Genomic DNA, 27,007 nt, shown 5'->3' with positions numbered 1-27,007 from the left:
ATTGAAATTTTATTAAATCATCATCAAACACATTCAATACAAATATCATATCATACTCTCAATCTAACAAACAAGTGTTACAATCAATTTCTTTCTTCTTTTTTTCCAAAACCTACAAACAAGTTTGCTTGGAAGGGTCCCTTCTATTATAATTTTTTTGGATTAATCCCATCTCCATATGCAACAACACTAGACATCCTCTTGTGCGGGACATTATCCAATTGCGGTGGATTGGGTTGGGTGGCAAGTATCGGATGGGGATTTTATGCTGGATTCTTAGCCTTCTGTTCCATCATCTGGATTTTGACAGCTGATGCCTATTTCAGCTATTTCGATTTTCGAGGATCGCCCCCTCTATGTACGAAAAGATTTTTTTTTTTTTAATGATGAAATCTATTCACGTGAGCTAAATGGATGCTCCAATTTGTCAATCACGCGCACCAGCCCACTCAGGATAAGGCCCTCATCGTCAGATCAACACAAAACTAACCATCCATCTTTCCAGGGCTGAAGTAAAAGCGCGACATCCTGAAGGGTTTCGTATACGATGGGAGTATTAGAGGCTAGAAGTATCATTTTGGAGAAAGACTCAGTAGAGATGATTGAGTAGATTCAATAGAAAAGGCCGGGATGCCTGATCATCCACTTCTACATGACATCCGAAGGCGGCTGAGAAAGTGTAATGCCTTTTAGATTGGGTATATATTTCGGAAAATGAATAGAGATGCTGATTAGGTCACCTTCTTTTCTATTTATTATTCTAAAAAGTTTTTTTTTTCCACCTCTGTGGAGTATTCTATCTCTTAATTCTGCCGATGTAAAAAAAAAAAAAACACAGCGTCACACACACACACATATGTATGTATATTGTATATGTATACATACATATACATCTACATATACATACACATACATACATATACATATACATATACATACACATACATATATATACATATACATATACATATACATATATATACATATACACATGCATATACATATATACATATATATATATATATACACACACACACGTACATATATGTACATATATTATATATACATATATGTACGTGTATATACATATATTATATGTACATATATGTACGTGTATATATATATATATACATATATATATATATATGTAAATGTATATGTATATATATATACATATATATATATATATATATATATATATATGTAAATGTATATGTATATATATATATATACATATACATTTACATATATATATATATATATATATATATATATATATATATACATATATGTATATATAATCGTTCGAACCCGTTCTGAACGATTCACCCATTTTCAACTGTGACCACGTGGCATTCCCGTGAGATGGCTACCCAACTCCCCACATCCATAAGCACGGCACATGGGGCCCCCTTTTTTGGGGGTCGCACGGCACCCGGTTTCACGCGGAGAACCGGAACGGCCCGGGGGGAACGCGGCGGCCAACTGGGGGCAGAATCGGGAAACCGGCTGTTCTAATGGCACGTCCCGTAGTTTCTCTACCGCCACAAGGGGGGTTGTCGGTTGGGGCGCTTATTAAAACCGATAGCGTCTCGCAATGATAAAAGAGGCAGCAGCGACAAAAACGATCCGGAGGCGAAGAGGGTTTGGTTCGTTCTCGACCCCTGGTTTCTTCCGGTTTCTCGCCGAGCGCTCTCTCGCCTACTCCTTCCCCACTTCCTCGGTTCCTCCCGTCTGATTCAAGCTCGCCTTCGCGATCCCTGCTTCCCAATGTAAGTCTCCATCTCCCCCCCGATCTGGCGATCTTTTATTCAATTCGGATTCTGGTAGGGTAAATTTTATCTGTTTCCTTCTCGATGTTAATGATCTATGAAAAATTGTCGATTTTAGGGTGAATGGATGCGTTTTTTCTTGGATTATCTTCGTTTATTTGATCTGGATTTGAGATGGTGATTTTCGCATGCGCCTATTGAAATTTTTGGGTTTTTTGATTTCATGCGATGGGGAATTTCATGGGGATCTCTGGATTTTGGTGGAACGGAAAGGGGAGGGGGGTCGTCATTCTTTTAGAATTTAGGTTTGTGTGCGATGTGATTTGGTGGAGGAAGAAGAGTGGAGGAATTGTGGGGAGAAAAATAGGGTTTTTAGGGTTTGCATTTGGGACTGCTACGTGGGAGTATCTTGAGCTAATCCTGATAATTTGGGGCTCTGAGGGTTACGATCTTGATGGGGATTTTATTCTTTACTGTATCTAGAGACCAGCTTGGTGAGCTGTGAGTTGTTTTTTTTTTTTTAATCCGTCCATTTCTTGATCGAATCTTAATACTTAACTATGTTTGAAGGGCAACCATGAGTGACGATGGAGAAAGGACTTGCCCACTGTGTGCCGAGGAGATGGACCTGACTGACCAGCAGCTGAAGCCATGCAAATGCGGATACGAGGTATGAATGCCTTCAGCTATTAGAAACAGGATCCGGGCACTGTGTACCCTAGTTTTGTATTGTTTTATGCTTTCTTTGTCAAAACCTCACTTTGGTGCTAGGATAAAACGCATGAATTCTTGGTCCATAGTTCCTTACTATTTGCAGAGATTCTGGGGTTAGAAACCTCTAATCTGATTGTTGTAATGTTTTATAGATTTGTGTTTGGTGTTGGCATCATATCATGGATATGGCTGAGAAGGAAGAAACAGAAGGGCGATGTCCAGCATGCAGGACACCATATGACAAGGAAAAAATTGTTGGAATGGCTGCCAATTGTGAAAGGTTTCTGTCTTCTTAGATTATTATTCTGTTCTTTTTATCAATGTGAATGTTGTCATGATTGTAATGAGAGTTACTATGATATTTTCCTTCTCGACAGAGTGGTGGCTGAGATTAATGCTGAGAAGAAACAAAAGTCTCAAAAGGCAAAGACTAAAGCATCAACAGAAGCTAGGAAGCATCTTAGCAGTGTTAGAGTGATACAACGGAACCTTGTGTATATAATTGGACTACCTTATAATTTATGTGATGAAAGTGTACGTGATATGTGCATAACAAGCTTTTTATTTTTTTTATAAATGTCAACTTTGGTCTCTTATCTTTGCAAGGCTCACTTGTGGTACTGCCAGATACTCGAGCGCAGGGAATACTTTGGCCAGTATGGGAAAGTTTTGAAAGTATCAATTTCTCGCCCAGCCAGTGCCGTGGCCCTGCAAGCATCCAATTGCAGCACATTTAGCGTGTAAGTTTTATTGTTGCAATCGATTCTGTTGTCATCTTCTAGTTTCTTAAGGCACAGCATTTGCTTTGACACATTTGTCTCACTGTATTGACTGCTGCACCCACCCAAAAGAAAAGGAAGAAGTTCTATGCAATAGGTTGTCGGATTGATTCGTAAGCTTATATACTTTGTGATCATAGTTTTCTTGATTATCTGGTTTTTTTAATCATTGCTCATTTAACCAATTATGTAATCGGAAGTTTCTGGCTCTTGGAAAGCAATATCACAATGCCATTTTACCATTCGTCTTAAATATTATAGGTTGCTTGAAAAATTATGTTCAGGTATGGCTTGTTCAAATTTTAAACTCCTGGACTAATCTAATTTAAAAGGTTTCTTGGATTTGTTTAGCAGCAGTTTGTTACTCATATTTCTTTTCTTACACTGAGACATCTTGATTGTATATGTGGTAATTGTTTGCAACATTTTAGATGCATATAAAAAGTAGAGCATATAAATGTATGCTTTTTAGATGCATGATGTTCCTTTGCTTTGATGAGCCCAAACAAACGAGAAAGCTTGGGAAGTTCTGAAGCTGGATTGATACATGTTCCTGTTAGTGTGATATCATGTCCATATTGTCTGATGTCTGATGTCACTGCATCACCCAACTCTCAGTTTTTATGGTGCATTAGTAACTGTGCATGCACAATTTTTTTTTTCTTGGTAGGGAGGCTATAAACTCCACTTTGTCATCGATTGCTGATCTCTTTTCATTATGTATCACTTTTTCCAATCTAGTTATTTACTTATTTTAATAACTATCGATAGTATAGCTAAATGATTTTAAAGATTTAGAATGTATTTCTGTAGAATTGCTCAGAATTCTTCTAAGGTCAATAATGCATCCTAACCTGTCCATGTTAAATAGACTTGATATTTAGGTGGGATAATTATATGGATAGACCCAGGAGCATGTTGGCTCTAAGCATGAATAATAAAGACGGAACATAATAACCATGACCAGCCAGAAGATGTTTGTAATTAACAAGGTCATATAGGTGTGTGATAATAAATCGTATGCCGAGAAATAGGGCTTGCTCTTGGCAGACTATCATGAAACTCTTGAAAGGCTTACCAACATTGTAACTTGTTTAGTAATGCTATGTTTGCCAAATGTTTAACCCTTTAACATTTGTTTAGGGAGGCTTGTAAAGCTGTGGCAAATACAATGCTTGGCTTGATATTTAGTAGTTGTTACTCATTATGGATAAGAGTGAAGTGGCTTTGCTAATGATAATTAGGATAACGTGGGCATGATACCTATAATCCCCTCCATATATTCTGTCTATGTTGCTGAAATTTCAGATTGCAGAACTTAGATTGGCAGGAACAGTCTAATCTACAAGTTCACAGTTGCAGAAAACATGCATTGCATTTCAATGAGCCCATAAATACCAATGCATTCAAATGGCAAGAATGAGCTCAATTAGGAAAGAGTTTAAGAAGCTGCATCTTTAAAGATGATTCAGATACTTCCCCTTGATCACATTTGATGTCCTCTATGTACTGACAAAGTATCAAGATTTCTTTGGATTGGGAGTCCTATTCATAATTTGGCTAATGACATGCAGCTTGTTTGTCTGTGTTGGTGTTCTGTTTATTGGACTGTAAATGAATAATGTATTGTTGAGTGCCTCCATTTACTTTCTTCTTCTTCTCCTCCTCCTCCTCCTAGGGAGTGAGTTTTGGGGGTGGGGGTGGGGGTAGGGACGAGTGTACAAGAGGCCTATAAACAATGAGTTACCATACAGGGGATAGCGCTCCTCCAAATACCCCTTAACCCCAAACCTTGGTGAAGGTAAGATTTGAACCCATTCTCTGGGTACAACTGCCAAAAGAATCTACCAGCTTGGTCAGCTGGCACCTCCATTTACTCGATCACTTTATAAAATCAACAGGGACAAATGAATTATATTTATGCAAAAGATTAATTCAGGTTAAGTTAGATTAAGTTTGAATGAGCTGGATATTAACTGATCTCACACCATCACTTGATCAGTGCTCATGATTCTTATTCAAATGTGGATGCTCTAGTGTTGGGAGAGGTCTCTTACTTTCTATTTGCATTGAAGTCTTTGGCAATTTAGCTAGCAATTATGGATTTTTTTAATCTGACAGTTTTGAGAGAATAAAAACTGATGGTTTGACATCCAGTAGAGTCCAGACCCGATATTCAATTGGTGCTAGCAGGGGAGGAAATGGTGGCAGTTGTTGCCTTTAGGGCAGGTCAAAAGGAAATGAAATTCTAATGAAGTATTCAGGTATATTGGGAATCCTGTTTTCTGCTGGAGAAATAAAAAACTAGTGGTTTCCTATTGAGATTTTCTTCAACTGAGAAAGAAGACTTTCTCAGGGTTCCTTTCTTCGTGGCAGCCAAGTTGATTGCTGAAGGGGTGGTGGGTGGGTATCTTTTTGGTGGGAAGTTGCATGATTGTGGATAATTTGAATCATACCTTAATGATCTAGTAGTGGAAGTTGATTCAGGTTAATGAAGTAGGCATCTGATGTTGCAGAAAGTTGCTAAGGAGGATGTAAGTATTTTTGTAAGTATTGAGAAGTGTTAATATTGTGCAAACGTCTAAGAATAGCAGTATGAGAAGATAAACTAATATTTTTAAACTGTAAAGGGTGACCAAAGATGTTAAGAGAATCAGGAAGATGTACATACAGAATTAGGAGGATGAGCTTTGGTGCAATGGTAAGGTTGCTGCATGGCAACCTAGAGGTCATAGGTTTGAAAAATGGAAACAACTTCTCTGCATGTTGGGGGTAAGGCTACGTACATCTAACCCTCCCCAAAACCTGCAATGCTGGGAGGCTCATGTACCAGACAATCTTTTTTTTTTTTACATACAGAAAGTACAATGAAGAATATTTAGTAAGTATATGTCCTATTGTAAAATTTGAATATGACCTTGATCTGAATACATTGTAGCATACTAGTGGGTAATTTCTTTTTTATCCAAACACCATTTAACTGATGTTGTTCAGAAGCAATGTTTGCACTTCAGTTATGTAGAGTTTGGAACAAAAGAAGGCCCAATGTTCCTTTGTTTGGTTTGTTAGAATGAAGTATTTATTGCCTTTCACTAGCTTGGACTGTTTATATATGTTGCGATTGGATCAGGTACATAACATATGCTAGGGAAGAGGAAGCAGTTCGGTGTATTCAAGCTGTGCACAATTTTGTTTTGGAAGGTAAATCTTTGAGGTAAGCGTGTGACTTACGTTTTTATTTGCTAGATGATCCTGTTTTTCCATGATTTCGTTTCTGTGACACTGGAATTTACAATTGCAGAGCTTGCTTTGGTACTACAAAGTATTGCCATGCTTGGTTGAGAAATATGGTGTGAAGAGTAGTTTGTTTGGATTTCATTACAATTTTAATATCAACCATCTAGTGATCCTGGATTTATCTTCCTTCAATTCACTTTCTGTAGTTTGTTTATTTATCCAGGCTTGCAGCAATCCAGATTGTCTATATTTGCATGACATCGGTAGCCAAGAGGATAGTTTCACTAAAGATGAGATAATTTCTGCTTATACAAGGTATTTTTATTATATTGTCTGTGTGTAACACCTCACAGTTTCTGTTATAGACACAGATATGTTCATCTACTTCCACTTATTATTATTTGGATGCATGTTATTGCATATAGTTTAAACCCATGTTATTGCATATAATTTAAACCTTAAAGTCGAGATATTCTGTTGCGGATAATCTTAACATCAATAACATAGTCATACTGAAGATGCTTGAAGGTTTGACTTTGTACTCAGAAACCCTGTAAATTGCTATGACATGTAAACTGAATCTTTGCCATATTTAGTTGTCTGATGTTTGTGTTAAGCAATACATAATTTAGGACGTTTATTAGTTAAAAAAATGAGCAAGTGCATCCTCTTTATGGCAAGCATTTATTGGTGCATTCTTTGCCACTACTTCAATAGCTATCCTATGCTTTTGTGATGACCTTTTGTATGCCATTAATCATGGCTCATCGCTGCTGCATCTACTTCTCTGTATGGACACATATGCTGCATAGCGATTGAACCTCAAGTTACTCCTGTTTGGTTTGGAATTTGTTATATCCTATTCCAGAGGAATCATGGAATAACCTGGGGCAAAAAAAAGGGATAAACTAGACTTATAAAGTAGCATTCTCGTTTGCTATACCTTTTTTCTGGTTTAAGTGGAAATGTTTTATGGATCCTTTGTCCCCTATAACTTTATTCCGGAGCAGAAGTAGCCATGTGATGTGATAGAGCGGAGTAAAGTGAAACAAGGGGGGTCATTGTGGTTTGTTCTGCACTATCCCCAACTCAAACAATGTTTTTGAGTAGATATATTTTGTCATGCATGATCCTGATGTTGAATATGCATTGACCTTGAAAATGATTGAAAATACTTTTGTTCCTTGATTCATATTTCATACATGCCTAACATCTTTTTCATATTTTGCTTGATGTTATCATCTATCAGCACATAGGGATTTTTTAGAAAAGATGATTGAGAGCATCTGCGCGGCAAGTAATTCCTTATGCTTGACTGACTATTTGCTAGTATGATAATTTAAGCAACACTAACAATTATTGAGGCCTCAAAGTTCCATGTTCAGGGAGATTGATGTAGAGCAAGCACAATAATTCCATACACTATCTTATGTCGATTGTTTTCCAGTAAGTTACATTACACGTATCCTGAGCATATGCTTATGTAGACTCTTGCTCCAATGTCATTTTTCTTTGTTGTCAGCTGGTTAGTATCACGAAGCGCTTACAAATAACAGAATTATGTTGTCATTGGAATTGTTTTATCATACAATGTGCAGGAAACCATCATGCAGATGAAATCCTCTGTTATCACTTGGATGCTAGATTGAATACTCAAAATGCGATACTTCTCCATTTGTTCTGTGGAAATAAATGCCATAAGTAATCTAGTTCATATTCCTCTTAATCTAGATAGGATCATTAATAGCTTGCAGACACTGTGCATTTTACCAAATCCTGCATTTTTGGGTGTCTATGATTTGAAAACATGCTGGGATAGCTTACTAAAGATTGTGGTATTGGGCATGGGATAACGAATAAGGTAGTATTTTGCATGGGATAGCAAATATGGTGTTGAATTGTTAATATTGCTTGTTAAGCAATCCAGTGGTAATTCATGATGTAATGATCTGAGCCATCTTAATTAAAAGAACTGAAAGCTTGACATGGATGTGGTTAGGGGTGGCAATCGAGTCAGGTCAGACATAAACGGGTCGGATCAGATGCAGGTCGGGTCAGAAAATCATAAACATGAACCTAACCTGTTTATTAAATAGGTCAGAAAATTACAACATGAACCGACCTGTTTATTAAATGGGTAACCCGACCCGATCCGTTTAACCTGTTTAATAAAAATTTTTTTTGGGGCTCTCATCTCGTTCTCCGCCTATTCAAAATTTCAAATCCCTCTCTATAGCTGGGCAGCAAGCCCTACTCTCTTCCATGATCCCATCCTTCTGCAAACCTCTACTCTCCATGGAAGAAGACGACGACAGCAGTACCTCGAGCTCGACGACGATGACTCCGGCAAAGGGCCCGACTCCCAGCATCTCTCCTCCTTCCCCTCCTCCTAAGGGCTGGGCTCTGTGGGGTTCGATGGATTCGACGACCTAAACCAAAGGAGGAGAATGGAAACCTAATGGAGGTGGAGAAAGCGTACCTTGAGGAGCTGCAGAATTCGTACCTTCTCATTGCCGCCGCCGTCGACGTCGGAACCCTAACCTTAAGCCGCTAGGGTGGGCTCGGGGTCTTGAGGGCCGAAGAAAGAGAACGGAGAGAGGGGAGGGCTTGAAACCCTAATCCTAGCCCCCGCCGCCGCCCTCGTGCTCTCGGATTTTCCCCCAAAGGTCGTCAAACTTCCGGTACCCTTCGTCTCCAGCGTCCTCCCCGCTGCTCGAATTCAGGTTAGCGGCGTCCGGGGGCGTCGCGGAGGTCGTCGGGGCTGAGGATGGTGAGGGGACGAGTCTTGGAGGGGAGCTTCCAGGGGTCATTGGATGGCAGGGGGTGGCGGGGGTGATCACCGACTAAGGAGGAGGAGATCTTCCACTGCTTGCGGCGGAGGTGGGGCTCGGAGGGGGTGGAGATCTTCTGCCATAGAGATGGAGTTTCGAGTGGAGTCGTAGAGAGGAAGGGAAAATGGGGAAACAAAAATAAAAAGGAACTATGGTCCCAGACTCCCAGCAAATAAAACAAAACAAAAAAAAACTGTGGACATCAAATTATAAACGGGTTAAACGGTTAAACGAGTTAGACATCTAAAACTCGTATCCGACCCAATTAATAAATAGGTTAAACGGGTTAACCTGTTTACGACTCGAACCTGTTTAGGCCAAACCCAAATCTGTTTATAGCGGGTCGGATTGGCGGGTCGGATCATATTTTGCCACCCCTAGATGTGGTTCAGATCTAGTGGTTGTTGTATATAGGAGTTAGTTTACATAATTTAGTTATTGGAAGTGGGTTGGGTGCAGGTATGCTTAGCTGGTTTCTTAAACGAAATTTAATAAGAAAACACTTTGGAAGTAGATGCGGAGGCGAGTTTCTGATAAGACTCAGAAGTGGGTGTACCATCCTAAACTGAAGATTCCTACTATTGAATTATGTAATATATTTTCATTAAATTAATCAGTTGATTCTAGCAGTCGAGTTGGAAAAAAATCACATGTAAGCAAGGTTCGCCGTCTCGGTATCGAATCCCGTACCGGTACCACACTAGCACCATGTTGGTACGGTACGGAATGGGATCTTTTTGGCACATCGTATCGGTAAGCCACCCGTACCTGGTATCAGTATCGAACCGGTACGATATGGTATGCCCCATATCGTCTGGTTTGGGCCGGTACAGTGAACCATGCAAGGATAATATCAACTATGATTTAGGGTGGTTGGATGAAATCAGATGGTTGCTAGTGCGCGTGTGCATGTTTGCTTGTGACAACTTGATCATGCTATGTTTGATGGTGTGATTTGAGCCAAACAAATCCTGTAAGGAACACTAAGCTTGACATATTTGCCTTGTGGCAGGCTGAATTTGATGGTATATTGGTGCATACGTCCTTCACTAATGATGCTGTAGGTTATTTTATTTTATTTATTTGGGTTGTGGGTCTGGGGGTTGGTGATGGTGGTGGTGGTGGTGCTGAAAGCAATAAAGTAGGTTGAATCGACAGTTTCGACTTCTGTCCTACAGGTGGAAATGTGGGTTGCTGTTGTGGCATCTTAATGTCTTTGAACGATTCCACTGTATATTTTATCAATTGATACAAAATGATGCTGAATACACTCTTATGATTAAGCGTAACTATCTGATTCAATTTGAGACTGCAAATACCAAGACATCATCATTATTCACAAGATTGAGGAAGTAATGGTCAGCGTAATTTCTGTGTCATGTAACTCATTGAATTACAATTTTTCTTGTCAGCTTATCATGATTTGTAGTTAAGTTGGCCTAATTCACACAAATTTACGCAAGGTTCGCCATCTTTGTACTGGATCCCATATCGGTACTATCTTATTACGGTGTCGGTACGCGATACGGTGGTAAGGTTCGGTGTATCGAGTGCTGGTATGGTATGATACCATATACCACTATGGTACCACATATCGGTTCGGTATTGGTATAATACGGCAACTCCTATTACGATATGGTACTGACTGGTGCGGCTAACTTTGCTTCTGACAGTTTCATATAGCATGCGCATGAACTCTTCTAAAATAAACAAGGATAGATCTAGTCCTACTAATCAAAGGCATTACAAGGGTCATTAATTTGGAGCATGATCTATTTGGTTTCATTGTCTATTTGTCGTTAGTTTGTTAGGCAAGCTCTCAGTTTCTCTTATAGTTTCTGACATTTTTATGTTTTGGACTAGGTTGTAATATTTTTGTAAATATTATTTTTCTTGGCATAAATAATTATCTGCTCAAGCTGCTGTTTTTGGCTTATTTGTGCTTCATCTTATGGTTTGATTTACATTTGATATGGTTCAACAGGAGTAGGGTCCCACAAATTGCTTCAAATAATTCACAGCGACGCTCGGGGAATGTGTTGCCTTCTCCAGCAGATGATTTCTCTAGCAATGGGACTGTTACAGGCAAACAAGCAGTCAAGAGTGTCTCAAATGTAAATCCTTATGTAAAGTTTTGTGTTTGAGCTTGCATTGAATAGCTGTTTTTTTTATTTGAAATTATCCACATTGGTGCTGGTTATGCATTCTATAATTCTGCTGTTATTTCTTGTGTTAATTGAACTATTTTTTTGTACAGAGTGCTCCAAGCCATGCCAAAGGTTCTCCTCCTAATAGTGGAAAGCCTACTGTTTTACCAGCTGCTGCTTCATGGTATGTTGCTTTCTATTCTTATTCTTCTATTTTCAGCTTGCCGAAAGACATTACTGCTAAAACTTTGACATGTTGCAGGGGACTTCGTAGTTCAAATTGCCGTACTTCGGCCGTAAGTGTAGCATGCTCACAAACCCCTGTTAAACAGAAAGTAGAAACTCTACATAGCACATCCTTGCTTCCTTCAATGACTGAAAGCACAAAACACTCTTCAGCATGGCATGATGATGTAGTTCGAACATCAAAGATGCCAGAAAGAAGGCATGTAATGCCCACGAATGGCATATCTAGACCCTTAGAACCATCAAAACCTGGTTCAGGGAAGGACTGCCTAACAGTGATGTCATCAGAACCTCTTCAAGATGTAGATTGTGCTTCTGTACCTTCTGCGTGGAACGATGATGTGATTGCATCTAAAATATCAGAGCCATTAAAATCGGTTAATGACAAGGAGAGCCAGACATCTAGATCAGACTTGTCACCTGATGATGCATCGGATGTAGCTCGTACTTCACAAAATTCTGTTAGTTGCTTATCTAGACTTCTAGCTCCTGCAGCTGAAGACAAAGGGAGAGGCATAACTCTTGCTGGGAGCAGCACAAAATCAATGAACAACCTGTCCAAAGGTGCAGATAGGCTATCTTCTACTACTGATAAAGCTGCTAAAGGTAGTATGACTGTGAATGGAAATGTAGAGAGTTTATGTTTGGGTTTGTCTTCAGTGAGTATCGATAACCATCTTGGGCTTGGTCAGTCAAGCATGGACCAACATCAGACTTCAAAATCTAATCTGTGTTCAAGACCTCAACAATGTCAACCTGAACATGGGGTTGAACATTTATCTTCAGAGCCACTAAGCAGAGCCTCCTTGGAGCATGATGCACATATTTCAAATGAATTACTTGATTGGGATCTGGAGCCGCAAAAGCAAGGCTTTGTGTATACAGGAATTGAGAGGGAAGATGATGCCAATAATCAGCCATCATGTTCACCTTATCTAAATCATCCTCACAAAAGTGCAAATCAAGCTAGTTATAGCTCTTGGAATAATGGTGTTGGAATCAGGCACCCATCTTCTGCTGGTGATAGTAAAACTGTGGAGACAAAGGTAGACATGGCCTCGTTTCTATCAAGAGAAAATGAATCTGCATTATGCAATGGACACAAAGAGGATGACCTAAGCAGTTTTTCTAACAGCGGGAAGGTTTTTGAAAGCCCCAAGATGAACTGCTCTGAAGAAATGGTAAAATGCCTAGGAAAAACTGATGATGTAGCTAATTCTGACAAAACAGCAAGTGTAGATATGGGAGAAAGCAGCATCATTTCAGATATATTGTCGCTGGATTTTGATCCATGGGATGACTCATCCTCAGCAAACAATTTTGCTAAGCTGCTTGGTGAAACTGAAAAGCAAGATGGGTCGTCTAAATTATCGAGTTCATGGAGATCACAGAATAGCAATCAATCCAGGTTCTCATTTGCAAGGCAAGAAAGTGAAGCAAGCGGTCTAGAGACTTCTCTTAGAGACAGTGGTAATGCACAGAAATTATGCTCATCTTTGCAGGATTCTTTTGGAGATGGTTTCCAGAGTGGGTTTCAATTCAGTAATTTTGAGTGTCCCAATGCTGTCTCCAATAGCAATCTAGTTATTGCCTCTGACAGACTTGTTGGTGAGTTTTTGTTATTGATCTCAAAAAAATGAGAGTTATTATTAATGTTTTCTTGTCAACTGTTTTGTAGTTTCAATATCTTGCCACATGCTAATATTTATGTTTTAACACCTGCTGTTTCTCTTGTTTCATGTTGTTTTAATATTTATGATATTGCATGCTTAATTTTATTTTTTCATGGGACTCTATATTTCTGTTTTGATATTTTTAACTTGTTATGGTTACTGGATTGTGCACTAATGGATGAAGACATGATATATTGCACCGAAGCTCCAAACCAGTGTGGGTTTTTTAATCTGCACATTGATAATTGTTGGTTTTAGTGACTTTTGATACTATATTGTTGTTCTCACTTTTTGGAACTAATATATGTAGGCAATTGGTAGTTGTATCGTTAAGCAGCTTTAAACCGCGACTGGACATGGAGCATGAAATATATCTGTTTATTGTAGTTATAATCTTTTCATCACTTTGACTTAAGATTTCCAGCAACATAGGTCATAGGACCAATTGTATCATCAAGTGCATTGCAAAATCAAGCTGAAGGAGAAAAAGTTATTGTGGATATATAGTAACATTCACTTATTGGGCTCCATTTTTTTCTTAGCCAGATCATATGTATTGCTAAACTATAAGCAGCATAATATCTATCATTTACTCCATGAAATCTCATTCCCCTCCCACACACCCTCCCACTTCATCCCGACCTTGGCCATGCATCGTATGTCATCATTCTACCCTCCTCTTTTGAGTTTTTGTCAGCTTGTCATGATGTCTTGCTTTATACTTAACATGGTTTCCTTCTTGGTTAAACGCCAAAAGGCCATTGCTTAGTTATGGTCCCAGTATTCCGGGGTCTTGGGAGGGACGGGCTAGGGACAGGCCTAACCTGTGGCATTTTTTTTTTCACAAAGTGGCTGTACTAGTACTTCAACCCCCGTCATTGCGCTTGCTAGCCCAAAGCCTTTCACCATTGCAACAAGCAATGACCCCTTTTCCTTCTTAGTTAAATAGCAAAATAATTGGCATTTTTTAATGCATGGGACCTCAGGTTGACAATGATATCTATTTTAATTCCTGGGCTTCTCAATCTTCTGTCATCTGCTTCTTTCATTTTGGTTTGGACCTAATTCGTTGTTGTGATCATCTTGTAACTTGCAACAAGAAGCTAACTAGCACAATGGAATGCTTTGCATGGTTTGGTGGGATAGTCTTGAAGTTCCATGTATTTTGTGGAATGAGAGAGTTCAGCTGTTTCTGGCTTAGTTTCATGTTTCTCTTTTAAGTATTCCTAATGATTTGCAATTTGGTTCTTTTTGCCAATTTTGTTTTTGTTTCGAGTTGATCAGATGCATTTCATCTATGCCCTAGTGTTATGGTTGCTTTAAAGCTTGAAAATTGTATATATTATATGTAGTGTATGTACGCGTGTGGAAATATTATGTTTTGGGATTTACCCACATGGTTTTTAAAATTTTTGCTTTTTAGATTTCATTTGTAGTGATTTGGGTTTTGGAGGTTTTAGGTGGGAATAGAAACTTCTCTGCCAATTTTTGGCACATCTTGTTACAAAAAAGTAAGCCTAGTAAATTTAGTGTATAGTATAATTTTTCGAATCTAAATAAAGGCGCATACGTGGGCGGGAAGGGGGCCCCACTACTTCTTCATTCAGAGGGGGGACTAGCCTCATGACTAGAATTTTAGGATTTCTAGGAGTAGAACTCGGCTGTTTAGATTGGAGCAAGAAGCAAAACTGAATTGATTTGCTGGAAGTTAGATGACATATGCAGAAAAATTATGATATCTAAGTTGTAGAAACAGGTTTTTTGTGAAACCATGTAATAAGTTTGGTTCTTTTCCCCTTCCAATCTTTTTCTTTTTCTTTCAGTTGTTTTTTATGCCTATTTTCAGATACATTTGCGTACTGGCATAGTAGCTTGCCAGCCAAATTAGTGACTTCTGATGCATTTAACCTTGCAATCATGGATTCATGCCTTGTTCTAATATGGTTTAGGGCTACTGATTTAGAGATCAGAGAAGTCTGCTAAGTGACAATGAGCCATTTATACACCTATGCTCTCAAGTTTTATACACAGCATTGACTCTGGTCCGGTTACATGTTTAGTGTCTTTGTAATACAGGTGTGGATGGTTGGCCATGTATTGATGGGTATATCTTTTGTTTATTTCCTGATGGATCTAAACAAGCCCAATCTGTAATTTATACAGTTCAGTTGTCTGGTAGATCCTTACTGGTCCTTCAACTAGCTTGGCTGGGCAGACTCTGAACAGAATTGGACGTATACAAGCCTAATGTGACTAGAGGAAACATTTCACAAAATTTTTGCTAATGATGTTGTAACCTAATTTTCAAGAAAAAAAATGAGTAATTGTTTTTTGCATTAAATTATAATTGAAAATGGTAATACCAAGTGAAAGTGCTTGCAACATAAGTGTGGCTGTTTCAGTTTCAAACATTGCCAAGGCCATGCAAACTCTGCTCCGGCTTGGTTTTAACTCAATAACCATCTTGATTAAAAGTTGGATATTGCTTGTGAGCCAAAACCTGGACTCGTACTGTCAGTTCGCAACAACTGAAACATGTGATTAGTTTGAGCTATAGCTTGTTTCTTCAATTCTCATGAATGTCCATTTCTTGGTCTTTGAGTCTATCTTGTGCTTGTATTTGAATATGTTATATTGTAGTGTAGCTAACCCTTTTGGTATGTGGACATTATCTTTCCTGATATTTGTATCTTATCCTTGTATCTGGGTTTATGATGACTTGATCCATTTGGTATGCGGACATTATCCTGCTTGATGGTTGTATCTTGTCCTCGTATTTGGATTTGTGAAACACTTTTTGATAGTTATTCATGCACTCTTAATGTACGTTATCATCTTGTCCTCCAAAGGTGTTTCAAGGGCTAAAATATCAGCTCCACCTGGATTTTCGGCACCAAGTAGAGCTCCCCCTCCAGGCTTTTCTTCTCAAGGTAGATTCAGCCAGGCTTATGATGCAACATACTCTAGTTTGTCTACTTTCTAACAGGATATGCTTTGGGGCAATCATTGGGGCACACGAAGGGTTCTCTGCACCGAACATGCTGGCCTTGCAACTCAGCATGCAAGCACCCCATTGTATCACGCCAATTCCCACAAGTTGCACTCATCCCCTCATGCCACATGGCAAAGGGAATTTCTTGTGTGCACGAAATGGGTGCCTCATAGCATACTTTGCCTTTGTTTTGCAGTGCTAGTAAAGCTAATGCTTTTGTTCTTTTCCTCCCTCTCCAGATAGTCATCTTCTGGGTGGTCCTTCACTTGGAAATCAGTATGAAGCACATCTAACTGGAAATTCAGATGATGTGGAATTCATTGATCCAGCAATACTTGCAGTGGGCAAAGGGCGAATGCCACTTGGAGTTCACAATTCAGGGTTGAGTTCAAAACCTGCTTTTACTTCACAGCTTAGCACTTCCAGTAGTGATCCAAGGCTTCAGCTATTGATGCAGCAATCCATCTCTTCTTATCAAAATCTAAGAATACCAGATCATATTGGGGATAGATTCTTACCTTTAAGCGATACTTATATTACATCTCGACTTTTAATGCAAAACCATGGAAGTCTGTCGCCATTTACGCAGATATCACACCGGCAGCCCAGAAGCGCACACATTTCAAATGGCCAATGGGGTGGTTGGAATGATGTAAGAAGTGGCAGTGAAATGGGCATGCCTGATATCTTGAGGAATGAGAGGTTTGGGCTTAATAATTTCTATTCTGGCAACGAGGAACATAAGTTTCAAATACCGAGTTCAGCTGATCTGTATAACAGAGCATTTGGATTGTAATGCTGGTCTGATGCTGCACAACTTTCACCCTTCTTTTGTGTATCCAAGTGCATCTCTAGCCATGGGGAATAGTTGGTTCATCGGAGCAGATTACTTTGTCTGCTTGTTGATTGGCATTTCTGTCACTGAAACCTTGAATGATCTCCATCAAAGAGTGCTTGAAATTATAGGCCTCTTTGCATCAACAGGTATGAGTTTCATTTCATTCATTATGTCCAAATATGAGGTGTCCCAGTAAGCGGCGCCGGCTTGCAAAAAATGCAGCCACACCTGCATGATTGATAAGATGTAGGGGCAAGTGGTATGCTCCAGAAATTCATGGGTGGATAAAATGTTTGGGGATGTGATTGCCACCATAATGGTTCTCAAGAATCCCACTAGCATACTGTTGAGTGTTGGGAGGCCGTTGTTGTTTCCTTTTATATCTTACATATAATTCATGTCAGCAGGGTGCTGTAGTAGATTGTAATTTCGTGAAGTTCAAAATATAAAGTATTACCCTACTTCTTTTCAGATGATAAATACAGTACTATTGGTGGAACTTTGTATCTGCATTAAGATATACTTCATCACTTTTTGATAAAATTTACCACTAGCAGCTTGAATGGCTGTTTTAGTCTTTAAAATGACTCTGTTAGAGGATATCTGATCAGTTATTGCTGTTGGACAAATGCTGCACAGGCCCAAAAACCATGACTGTCACTATTGAATCCTATGGTGAAGTTGGCATCGGGTTTAGGGTTAGTGGTGAGTCTTGTGCATCAAGCAGTGTCAGGTCAGATGAGTCTCAGCCTTTTTATCATGGGCATTTCAGGACATATTTGAATAATTCTCCTATGCACTCCTATGTTTCTACTAGTGTCTAATAACTGAGTCATGAAAAAAAAGGGAAAAACAAAAGGTTTGGACCTCAGGTCAGAGCATATTCTTTTATGCTTGATGTATATACAGTTCTATGGTTTGAATGTCATTCACTATAATAGGAATAATACAGGAGTGACACTCTAGTTCAGCTGTAAGACTCATGGGTAAAGTTTTGAAACCGTAAGCAAGCAAAGAATTGGCAGCCTGTTCTGAATTCAGCTTGAGTTAGCTGTGCGCATGTGTGTGTTTGTGTTTTGGGGTAGGGTAGCTAGCTTATTGGAAGTCTTCACTTCAAAACACATTATTTTTGTTGTACATCTTTCAGAATTGAGCTGGGCTAATGAAAATCTTAGGGCTCGTTTGGTTCGCGGGAAGCATTTTCCTTTCTAGGAATATGATTCCTGGGAAACAAATTCCTAGGAAGAGGATGCCTAGGAAAGTACTTTTGGCATGTTTGGTTGACCATGGGAAAGTGACAAATTTCCAAGGTGCTTATGTTTGGTTGGCCATCCACTTTCTTAGGAAAGTTATATATAATTCCTATTATGCCCTTAATAAAAATTAGGTTTTTAATGCCTCTTTAATGATTCTTTAATGCTGAAAGGACTTTTTGGGAAAAAGTAAAAATGGAGTGATTCCCGCCTCATGGGAAAGTTACTTTCCCATGTTTCTCATGGGAAAGACTTTCCCATGAAATGTGGGAATCACATTCCCATGGGAATATAACTTTCCCTTCTCTCTCCTTTGAAAACTCCAACCAAACAAGAGGCATCTCATTACTTTTCCGTTGACCACACTTTCCTCCCTTCTTTTCCCGCGAACCAAACGAGCCCTTAGTTTCACTGCTGAAAATTATAGACAATTCTTGGATGCTCGATATTGGCTGGTCACCTGTCTGACTTCCATATATCCAAACCATGCAGGATAGTGCTATGCTCAAGACTTTGCATGCACTAGTTACATACTGAAACTAAAACTTAAAAAGACTCGAGTACGAAGGTTTTTACTGCATGATTCCTGCCCCTATATATTCTATGTATTTTTTTTAAGGAGGTCCATGCACTCTGATTCTATGGGTGGTTGGAAAAGTTTGTTGACACATTGTTTTTGTTAGTTAAGAGGCTTTTGTTGGATGCTCTTGATTAAGTCATAATTGTGATATTGATAATTGCTTTTTTGTTAATACATGACTTTAATTGTTGGACCCCATGTTTCAAAAAATATAGTGGCCGATGAGTTCTATTGTCATGGTGATATAGGTCCAAGGGTATCGATACTTGTGAGAATCACAAAGGGTGCTTAAGACTTTTTTTCTGACAATCAAACTAGTAAAATATTTTTTTTCAGAAAAATTCCTTGTTTTTACTATATTCTATTGTCATTATTTTGTATCTTTGCTAGGGATTTGTGTCTGCCTTTCCTTTTAAAAGGTTTAAAACTTACATGAACATCATTTTGTTCCAGCTAATATGCTTCTTTATGCACAGTACCTTTTATTTAATAATATGAGCTTTCAAGTTCAGAACAATTTTGTTGTTTTGTTTCATCAGAGATATATTTGGCCCTTTATGGAATCTTCTTATTTTGTTGCAGACATGCCTCGATTATCTTAGTACTAAAGGAATATTATGTCTATGCCGTTGTATATATGTAGGGATGCTATTCAGAGTGATATTTGCCATTCTTATGCTGATGGTGTTTGCGAGAGGCAATGTGGAGGGGTGTTGGTTTAATTGTGTGCTCAAATTTTTCATTCTTATCGGGGACTGGCTCTGAAGAAATGCTTGCACCATAGATGCCATCTTGTTTCTTGTGAAGGCTGAATTGACATTCAACCCGAACAAATGAGACATGTAACATCAAAGTGTAAATATTGTGCATCTTTACTTTTATAATGAGTAATTATAGACTATTTTGATATTTTTAATGAGAAAATGATCTATGTCTTGCTGCTTTATGTGCCATCTAGTGCAACCTCCTATTTTAGTAGCTGAGACCTTGCATTAGATAGCAATTGAGCTTTGGTTCGCAATTGAGGCTTGTGATGGCGGACCACTGATGCTGATGTGCACCTGCTGCGTAAAGCACAAAATGAAATTGATGTTCAATGTGGTAGTTTGTACTCCCCCAGGAAGTTCTGCAGGCTGTGACAGTGAAAATGTTGCAACTGCCTGCCAAAATCTACCACCTCTGATAAATCGTGATTAAAGAATTTGTGCCATCGACAAAGTTCTGGCTCAATTGTCATGGTGTTACTGAGGTGGTTCGGGGTGCTTGGAGGGGTTATCAATCTCTGCCGCCGTCCAACAGGGTATCTAGGCTGCTGGAATCCACCAAACGAGCTCTCCTAAAATAGAGCAGAAACACGGTTGGCAACCTGTTCACCAAAAGCCGATAAACTTGAAAAGGAAATCGCTGCTTTGCACGATAAGGGCATTCAGCTGGGAGGTTTCAATCCATTGAAGTATGCTATTCTTCTTAATAAGTTGAGAGAACATGAGAGGATTCCTCGGCAGCAGGAAATCTTTTGGCATCATAAATCGGGAGTCCGCTGGTTGAAGGAAGGAGACATGAATACAAGCTTCTTCCACCGCTCTACTATTCTTTGGATGCGTGGGAACACAACTGACGGAGTTGTCGGTGGTGATGGACAAGAAGCCTCTTCTGATGAGGAAATTTCAGATCCTTTCTGTCAGTACTTCCAAGCTAAATGGTGTATGGATCTTTCTGATGTCCCTATTGTCCTACCTACCATCTCATGCAGAATTTCTGAGTTAGAAATTCAAGGGCTTACCGTCTCTGAGACCACAAAGGAGATTGAACATCTTCTTGGGACCCCTGCTTCTGAGAAGTCATCAGGGCCTGATGGCTTTCAGCCCCAGTTCTTCAAAATTTAAATTTTTATTAGATGTGAGGTGATTGATGCTATTAAAGAGGTGTTTAAGTTGAAGCTTATGCCTCCTGACTGGAAGAAAACTTACATTGTTCTAATTCCCAATAAAGGTGGTGCTATGGACCTCAAGGACTTTTGCCGAATAAGTCTTTGTAATGCCTCATATAAGGTTGTGGCCAAGCTGTTGGTGATTAGAAGGGTCTTTTACTAGCTTTAGTTGCAAGAGAACAAGGGGCCTTCATCGCTGGTCGACAAATTTCTGATAATATACTGCTTGCTCAGGAGATCTTTATTCCATGGAGGTGCCTTCTAAGCATAAAGCTTTGATGATTTTGAAAGTGGACACGGAGAGGGCTTACGACCGATTAAAATAGTCCTATCTTCTCAGTTTTGAGACGTCATGAGTTTCACAATGATTTTATTGATCGGATTTGTTCTTGTGTTTGCTTACCGGAGTTCTCCGTCATTGTGAATGGATCACCAACATATTGGTTCACTTCCAATCTTGGTCTTTGGCGGGGATGTCCACCGTCCTCCTTGTGCTACGTTCCAATATGCTATCCTTGTCCTTACAGCAAGCAGCATACAATGGAGATATCAAGGCCTTCAAACCAGGAAGAACGGGCCCAGAGATCTCTCATCTGATGTTTGCTGATGATCTCCTCATCACAGTGAAGGCTTCAGTTACTAATGCCATTGCAGTTGGGAATATTATGCAACTCTGTTGTCAGCAGTCTGGGTTGCTTGGAGGATCCTTTCCATTGTGCGTATGACGGTGAAGACTAGTTCTGTTACTGCCTGGGCAGGTCTTCTACATGCGCGGCAGGTGCTGCAGGCCAGTTCGATTATTCTGGAGGGAGGGGCGAGAGATGAGAGCACGAATCACCCCCTGATCCGGGACATAGGGATGATGATGAGGGATGGGGTGGCCTTTCAGGCCAAGCATGTATTCAGAGAAACCAACGGGACGGCCGACTAGGTTGTTGCCTACGCGGCCCATCACTAAGAGTACACCCTCTGGTGAGGAGAAGGGGAGTTGTCATAGACACTCTGCGAGCTTGTGTTTTTTTATTTTATTAGATGTATTCGTATACGAATTGTATGAAGAACCCGCCAAAGCAAAAAAAAAAAAAAAAAACAAGAAGAAGAAGAAGAAGAAGAAGACTGGTTCAATTACTTACCTGGGCGTTCCAATATCTGGTAGAAAATTGAACTCGGGACTGCAGCTCCTTAATCTCTGGTATCAACAGCAAACTGCATGGCTGGAAGCGGAAGTTCCTTTCTCAAGCCGAGAGGGTTGTTTTATTGCAGACCGTCTTATGCTCTATGCCTCTTCATCTCCTACATATTGCATTGTGCCTCTTAACGTTACCTGTGGGCACATGAGATAGGCCGGCGTGGGCTGCACTTGGTGTCTTGGAAGGTGGTTTTGCAAACCGAAGAGGTACGGTAGCCTGGTTATACTGAATTTGAAGCAAAGGCGTCTGGCGTTCATGGTAAGGTTGGCTGCAAGTTGGGTGTTAAGTCCTTTACTTTGTGGGCCTCTGTTATCTCAGCTAAATATGGACTTAAAGGATCTTGGACAAATTATCGCTGTAGGAAAAGATGTTCAGCTATTTGGAGATCTATCGTTAAGCACTCTTCCTATTTTAATCATGATTTCCAATGGATGGTGGGTCATGGTTCAAACATTGATTTGCTTCAGGATGCCTGGCTCTCAAATATTCCTATTAACAGAACTCCTATGCCCGTGTACACCTTTATAGAGTTTGATGACACAAAGATTTCTTCTCTGATTAGTAATGGTCAGTGGGATTTACCCTCATTGCAAAACATGTTTGGAGAGGAATTAGCAGTGAACATTGCAACCATTGCTCTCCTAGCTATGTCCTTTTAGGATGTTCAGGTGTGGTTCAAAAAACTGCTGCAACATCCACTAAGGTACGAGACATCTACCACCATTTATTTGGAATCGATGAAGATCCTCAACCGGACGCAGACAATGAGAACTTCTATTTCAGACTTGCTGGTAACTTCTGAGTGAAGTTAATGATTCTAAGACCCTATCCTTCACTAACCTTTTGACTCTTTCTTTGGAGATATGCTCCAATCTCTGATGTCACAATATAGAAAAGTTTTAATTAATTCTATCTCTTTTATTGCCAATAGAAGAGTTTGCAAAGAAAGACTGCTCAAACGAGTGATCCCAAGAAAGTTTGTAAAGACCATCATTAAATCAAATCTAGAACTTCCAAAAGAAACATTTGCTAACCGCCATATTGCTGGCTTCACCTGATGTCGCACCTAATGCTTTCTTTCCTTTTGCTATGGATGTATCTTTTTTCTTTATCTGCTCCTCCACTAGCCTAATGTGAAGCAAAACTCACATTCTTTGTTTTCTCTCCTCTCAATATCTCCTTTTGCACACATTTGGTCAGTTCTCTGTCTTCTCTCCTCTCAATCTTTTCTCCTCTTGCTCACAATTGGTTAGTAATTCATTAATTATCCAATCTTCATTATATATATTATAGGAGACCTTAAGAAGATCGTACTCAAATGGAAGAAAAGTGAGAATAAAGTGGACCAAGAATATATCAGATATGGACATCGTAATATCATTTAATCGTGTCGCAATATCCCTCATCTCCATGATGTGCTTGCGTATATCAATTTTGTCCGTGTATCTCATGGAGACTAATCTCGTCAATAGGGTGCTAGCTTAGTTTTGTTAGGGCTTACAAATTGTTGCACCACAGCATCCAAGAAATTATGTACCTTATCACAACCTAATGTGCTTAGCGGTGTTGGATTTCATTAGGAGCAGACTTAGGCGATTGGAACAGTCCCATTTCTCAAAAAAAACTCTTCTATTAAAATCAAATGACTGCAATCACTAAAAGTAACAGCACATTAATTTTTCAAATTCAACTTCGAGTATTTCCGATGGGAAAGATCTCACAAATACTCTCCGATGAGTTAGGGACTAAATCCATTGAGTGTCTTTTTTATACCATGCCTCACCCATCAGAAGCAATATCCAAGCTAGTTACAGAGACTGAGATGGACTTTATCTCCACTACGATTAAATAGAGTTTAACTTTATCGCAACCACCATAATACATCCCATCACCGTATCATAGGCTTATCTCAAATCAAAGTCCAGATCAAATTAAAACAACTAAAACAAATGCCAATGTGGATTAGTGTGGGCTACATTCCGATGGACTTAACAGTGTCAATTCTAATAATTTCATCAAGAAATAGATAAACTTAAATTGTTTTTTATCATTTTTTTATATATTATTTATATGATGCACAGCTCTGTTGGAATGTGTTCTGATGACCCATAGCATGTATCCCCAAGCCTCATCCACGCACACGAGCTTACACCTAAATATTTTATTGTTTTCCGTTGGGGACTTATCCATGCTGCTGAACCGTCTCTCGTTAACACTTTCTAAGATATTTCCCAATTTCTCATTGCTTTTTGGTGCTGAATGCCCTCCCTGACCTACGTTCCTAATGGTTGAATGTGTTGCGTTTGCTTCAAAAGTATTTAGCATTTTGTTCACAGACCGCCACTGCATGGCAGATACGTATAAAATAAAATTGCATGGAGGTATAGAAACGAGGGAGTCGAAGAAATGGACTGCCAAATGTAAGGGGGACCTCTTACAGCGACATCGCCCTCACGATGAAATTTAAATATTTCTGCCAGCAATGATACAATGATATGAAGGACGAAACTGCATTAAAAACTGAACAATTTACACGATGAAATAATGGAGGCAGCATACGTACCACGGTGGTGGGCTGGGATGAATTTTTCCAGGAGCCAAATGATTCAGCACAAAACACAGCCTTAACAAATCAACTTAGCATCTAGTTAACTATATTTAATAATTTTAATAGTGGTGGCAATTAGGTCGAGCCGGATATGAGTCGGACCAAAAATTTATCAATCCAAATCCAACACATTTGTTATGTTAACAAGCAACTCGGTACGATCTATATGGCATGTTCACTTAATGAGTTAAAGCATATTAAACTTGTTAGAAATGTTTTTAACAAGTTAAATATATAGATTTAAAACTAATTTAGTAGATGGGACTAAACATATCTGAAATAGGCTAAGTAGATTTTAAATAAAATTAATATGTCTTAAATATATTAGATACATCAGTTCACGCCCAATTCAATTATTAAATGAGTTATAACGAATGAAATAAATCAGAGATCTAAACCTGAACTTAATTTATTTAATAAATGAGTTTAGATCAAATTTAAATTTGCTTAAAGCAGGCCAATTGTAGATGGATACTTTCCTTATCTTAATATATTATTTTCAGATTTTATAGGTTTTTTAGACTCCACAATAAGTTATATATTTTGGTGCATTCTTTAGTGAATACTATAGCCTACCACTCCTTCATTACTCAATTCTCTCTCTTGTCGCTTATTTTGACCAATCCGTGGCTGTCACGGGATCCGTATGTAAAGATAAAAGTGGCAATCAATAAGCAGCCGTGCAGTAGCTGGTGATGGAACAGATGATGAGGCCCACCGGCCGCGCATGTTGCAGCCTGCTCATTCTCGAAATCCTTCTGAGTAGGTACAGAAAGTAGTGGTGAACAACTTCACTGTCTAGTTATCTCTACCAGCCCATCCCATCCCATCCCCGTTGCCTCCCTGCATTCCACGTTGCCATGCATGCAAAACCTGGTTCACGGTTACGTGCGAAATCTGCCTGCTGCGCCTGTGTCTCTGCACACCATTTTCGATATTTGAACGCTGGAGAATCGAGGCCAGCCACAGAAGCAAAATGGGGGGGAGAATGCATGCAGCCGCGCGCACAGTCTTCGTCCTCTTCCCAAACCAAACAAAACCAGCGACAAGGTGGGTCCCGAATCCAAATGCCGTCGTCACGCCCCCCCCCCCTCTCTCTCTCTCTCCCAGACCCCGAGGCCGGCGTGCCAGCCCCACCACCCGACAACCATCCCAACGCGGATGCGACACCAATGGCCGTCGTTTTCTACGGCGATCTTCTCCTCCGCTACCTCGTACGTTACGCTCATCGAACCACAATCCCACCCAAATCCCATCGCGACCGCTTCTCCCTCTTACATTCTCGAAAGCACCAGCCCTGCCGAGCCGGCCATCTCGTAACGTCTCCGGCTCCAATCCCACGTATAAAACTGGAGACTTCGGCATGGGAATCATGCTTTGCTTGGTAGGAAGGGAAGCGCGGGGCCCAGCCAGCGGTCTGCTCGAAAAGCGAAATATTCCGTCGGCTGCGCTCTTCAGTCACGTTGTCCGTCATCTCCCGACGGGCCCCACCGCCCCCGCTCCACCGACTCCACCCACTCCTGTTCCTTCCTTCGTCGCCAATTAACCGCTGCGTTCCCGACAGAGCAGCCTCCTCGGTGGGCGTACCAGGTGGTGATTGGACCGGTGAGCTGTCAGGAAAGAAACCAGCTCGAGTCGCGTGGGCGTGTTCTTCAAAATTTGGACCATCTCCTGTCTCTCTGACACTGTCCCGTCGATTTAACCTGCAGACCGGAATCAGCCGTCCACTCGATGCGGTCGATCCATGCAGCCCATCGATTGCATGGTGGGACAGGAAAAGGGCCCTCGCAATTTGGCCAACCATGGGAGATTCTCCGCGGACGACCAGTCAAACTTTGACCGGTCAAACTGGTCTCCCACAATTCATTTAAATATTCGTAAATATAAAAATTATCAAAAAGGAAAAAAAAAAGTGGGGGAAAGATGGGAAATGAAATGGGCGTTCCTTTTGTCAAGATGGGCATCATGAGATCATGATCCCCAGGTAGGAGAGATCGCCGAGGAGAGGGTAGCGATTAATCGGGTGGGATTTGGTGGCCGGTGGGTGGGGCTCAAACGTGGCGTTGCTGCGCTCCGTGCCAAGGGGTGGTGGGGCCCGTGGCGATGCGCTCCTCCTCGTGAGTCAGTTGCGGATCGGCGCGTCGATCTTCTGCACGGAACTTAATCTTTTGCGCTCTCTCTCTCTCTCTCTTATTTATCTTAAAAAAAAGGGTGGAA

At 40.0% G+C, this 27,007-nt stretch overlaps 1 protein-coding gene across 3 annotated transcripts; it reads left to right on the top strand.

Annotated features, from left to right (window-relative positions):
* The first annotated feature begins 1,589 nt into the window (after nucleotides 1-1,589).
* Nucleotides 1,590-19,986, top strand: LOC103716197 (uncharacterized). Of its 3 annotated transcripts, none has more exons than XM_088710884.1 (14): nucleotides 1,590-1,772; nucleotides 2,343-2,442; nucleotides 2,639-2,766; nucleotides 2,864-3,020; nucleotides 3,114-3,226; nucleotides 6,396-6,479; nucleotides 6,567-6,615; nucleotides 6,726-6,817; nucleotides 11,318-11,447; nucleotides 11,591-11,664; nucleotides 11,743-13,334; nucleotides 16,249-16,329; nucleotides 16,631-17,375; nucleotides 19,706-19,986. In XM_088710884.1, coding segments are annotated over exons 1-13 (3,159 nt in total). In that variant the 5' UTR covers nucleotides 1,590-1,770; the 3' UTR covers nucleotides 17,188-17,375; nucleotides 19,706-19,986. The 3 variants fall into 3 exon arrangements, with proteins under 3 accessions (XP_088567010.1, XP_088567011.1, XP_008802330.2); XM_088710885.1 differs by having other exon boundaries at nucleotides 1,593-1,772; nucleotides 19,645-19,986; XM_008804108.5 differs by having other exon boundaries at nucleotides 1,593-1,772; nucleotides 16,631-18,405; nucleotides 18,889-19,986.
* Nucleotides 19,987-27,007: the final 7,021 nt, after the last annotated feature.

Source organism: Phoenix dactylifera, chromosome 14, assembly GCF_051530095.1.
Source record: "Phoenix dactylifera cultivar Ajwa chromosome 14, Ajwa_hap1_PhDact_Kaust_v1.1, whole genome shotgun sequence".
NCBI classification, from domain to species: Eukaryota; Viridiplantae; Streptophyta; class Magnoliopsida; order Arecales; family Arecaceae; genus Phoenix; species Phoenix dactylifera.
This window is presented reverse-complemented; position numbering and strand designations above follow the sequence as displayed.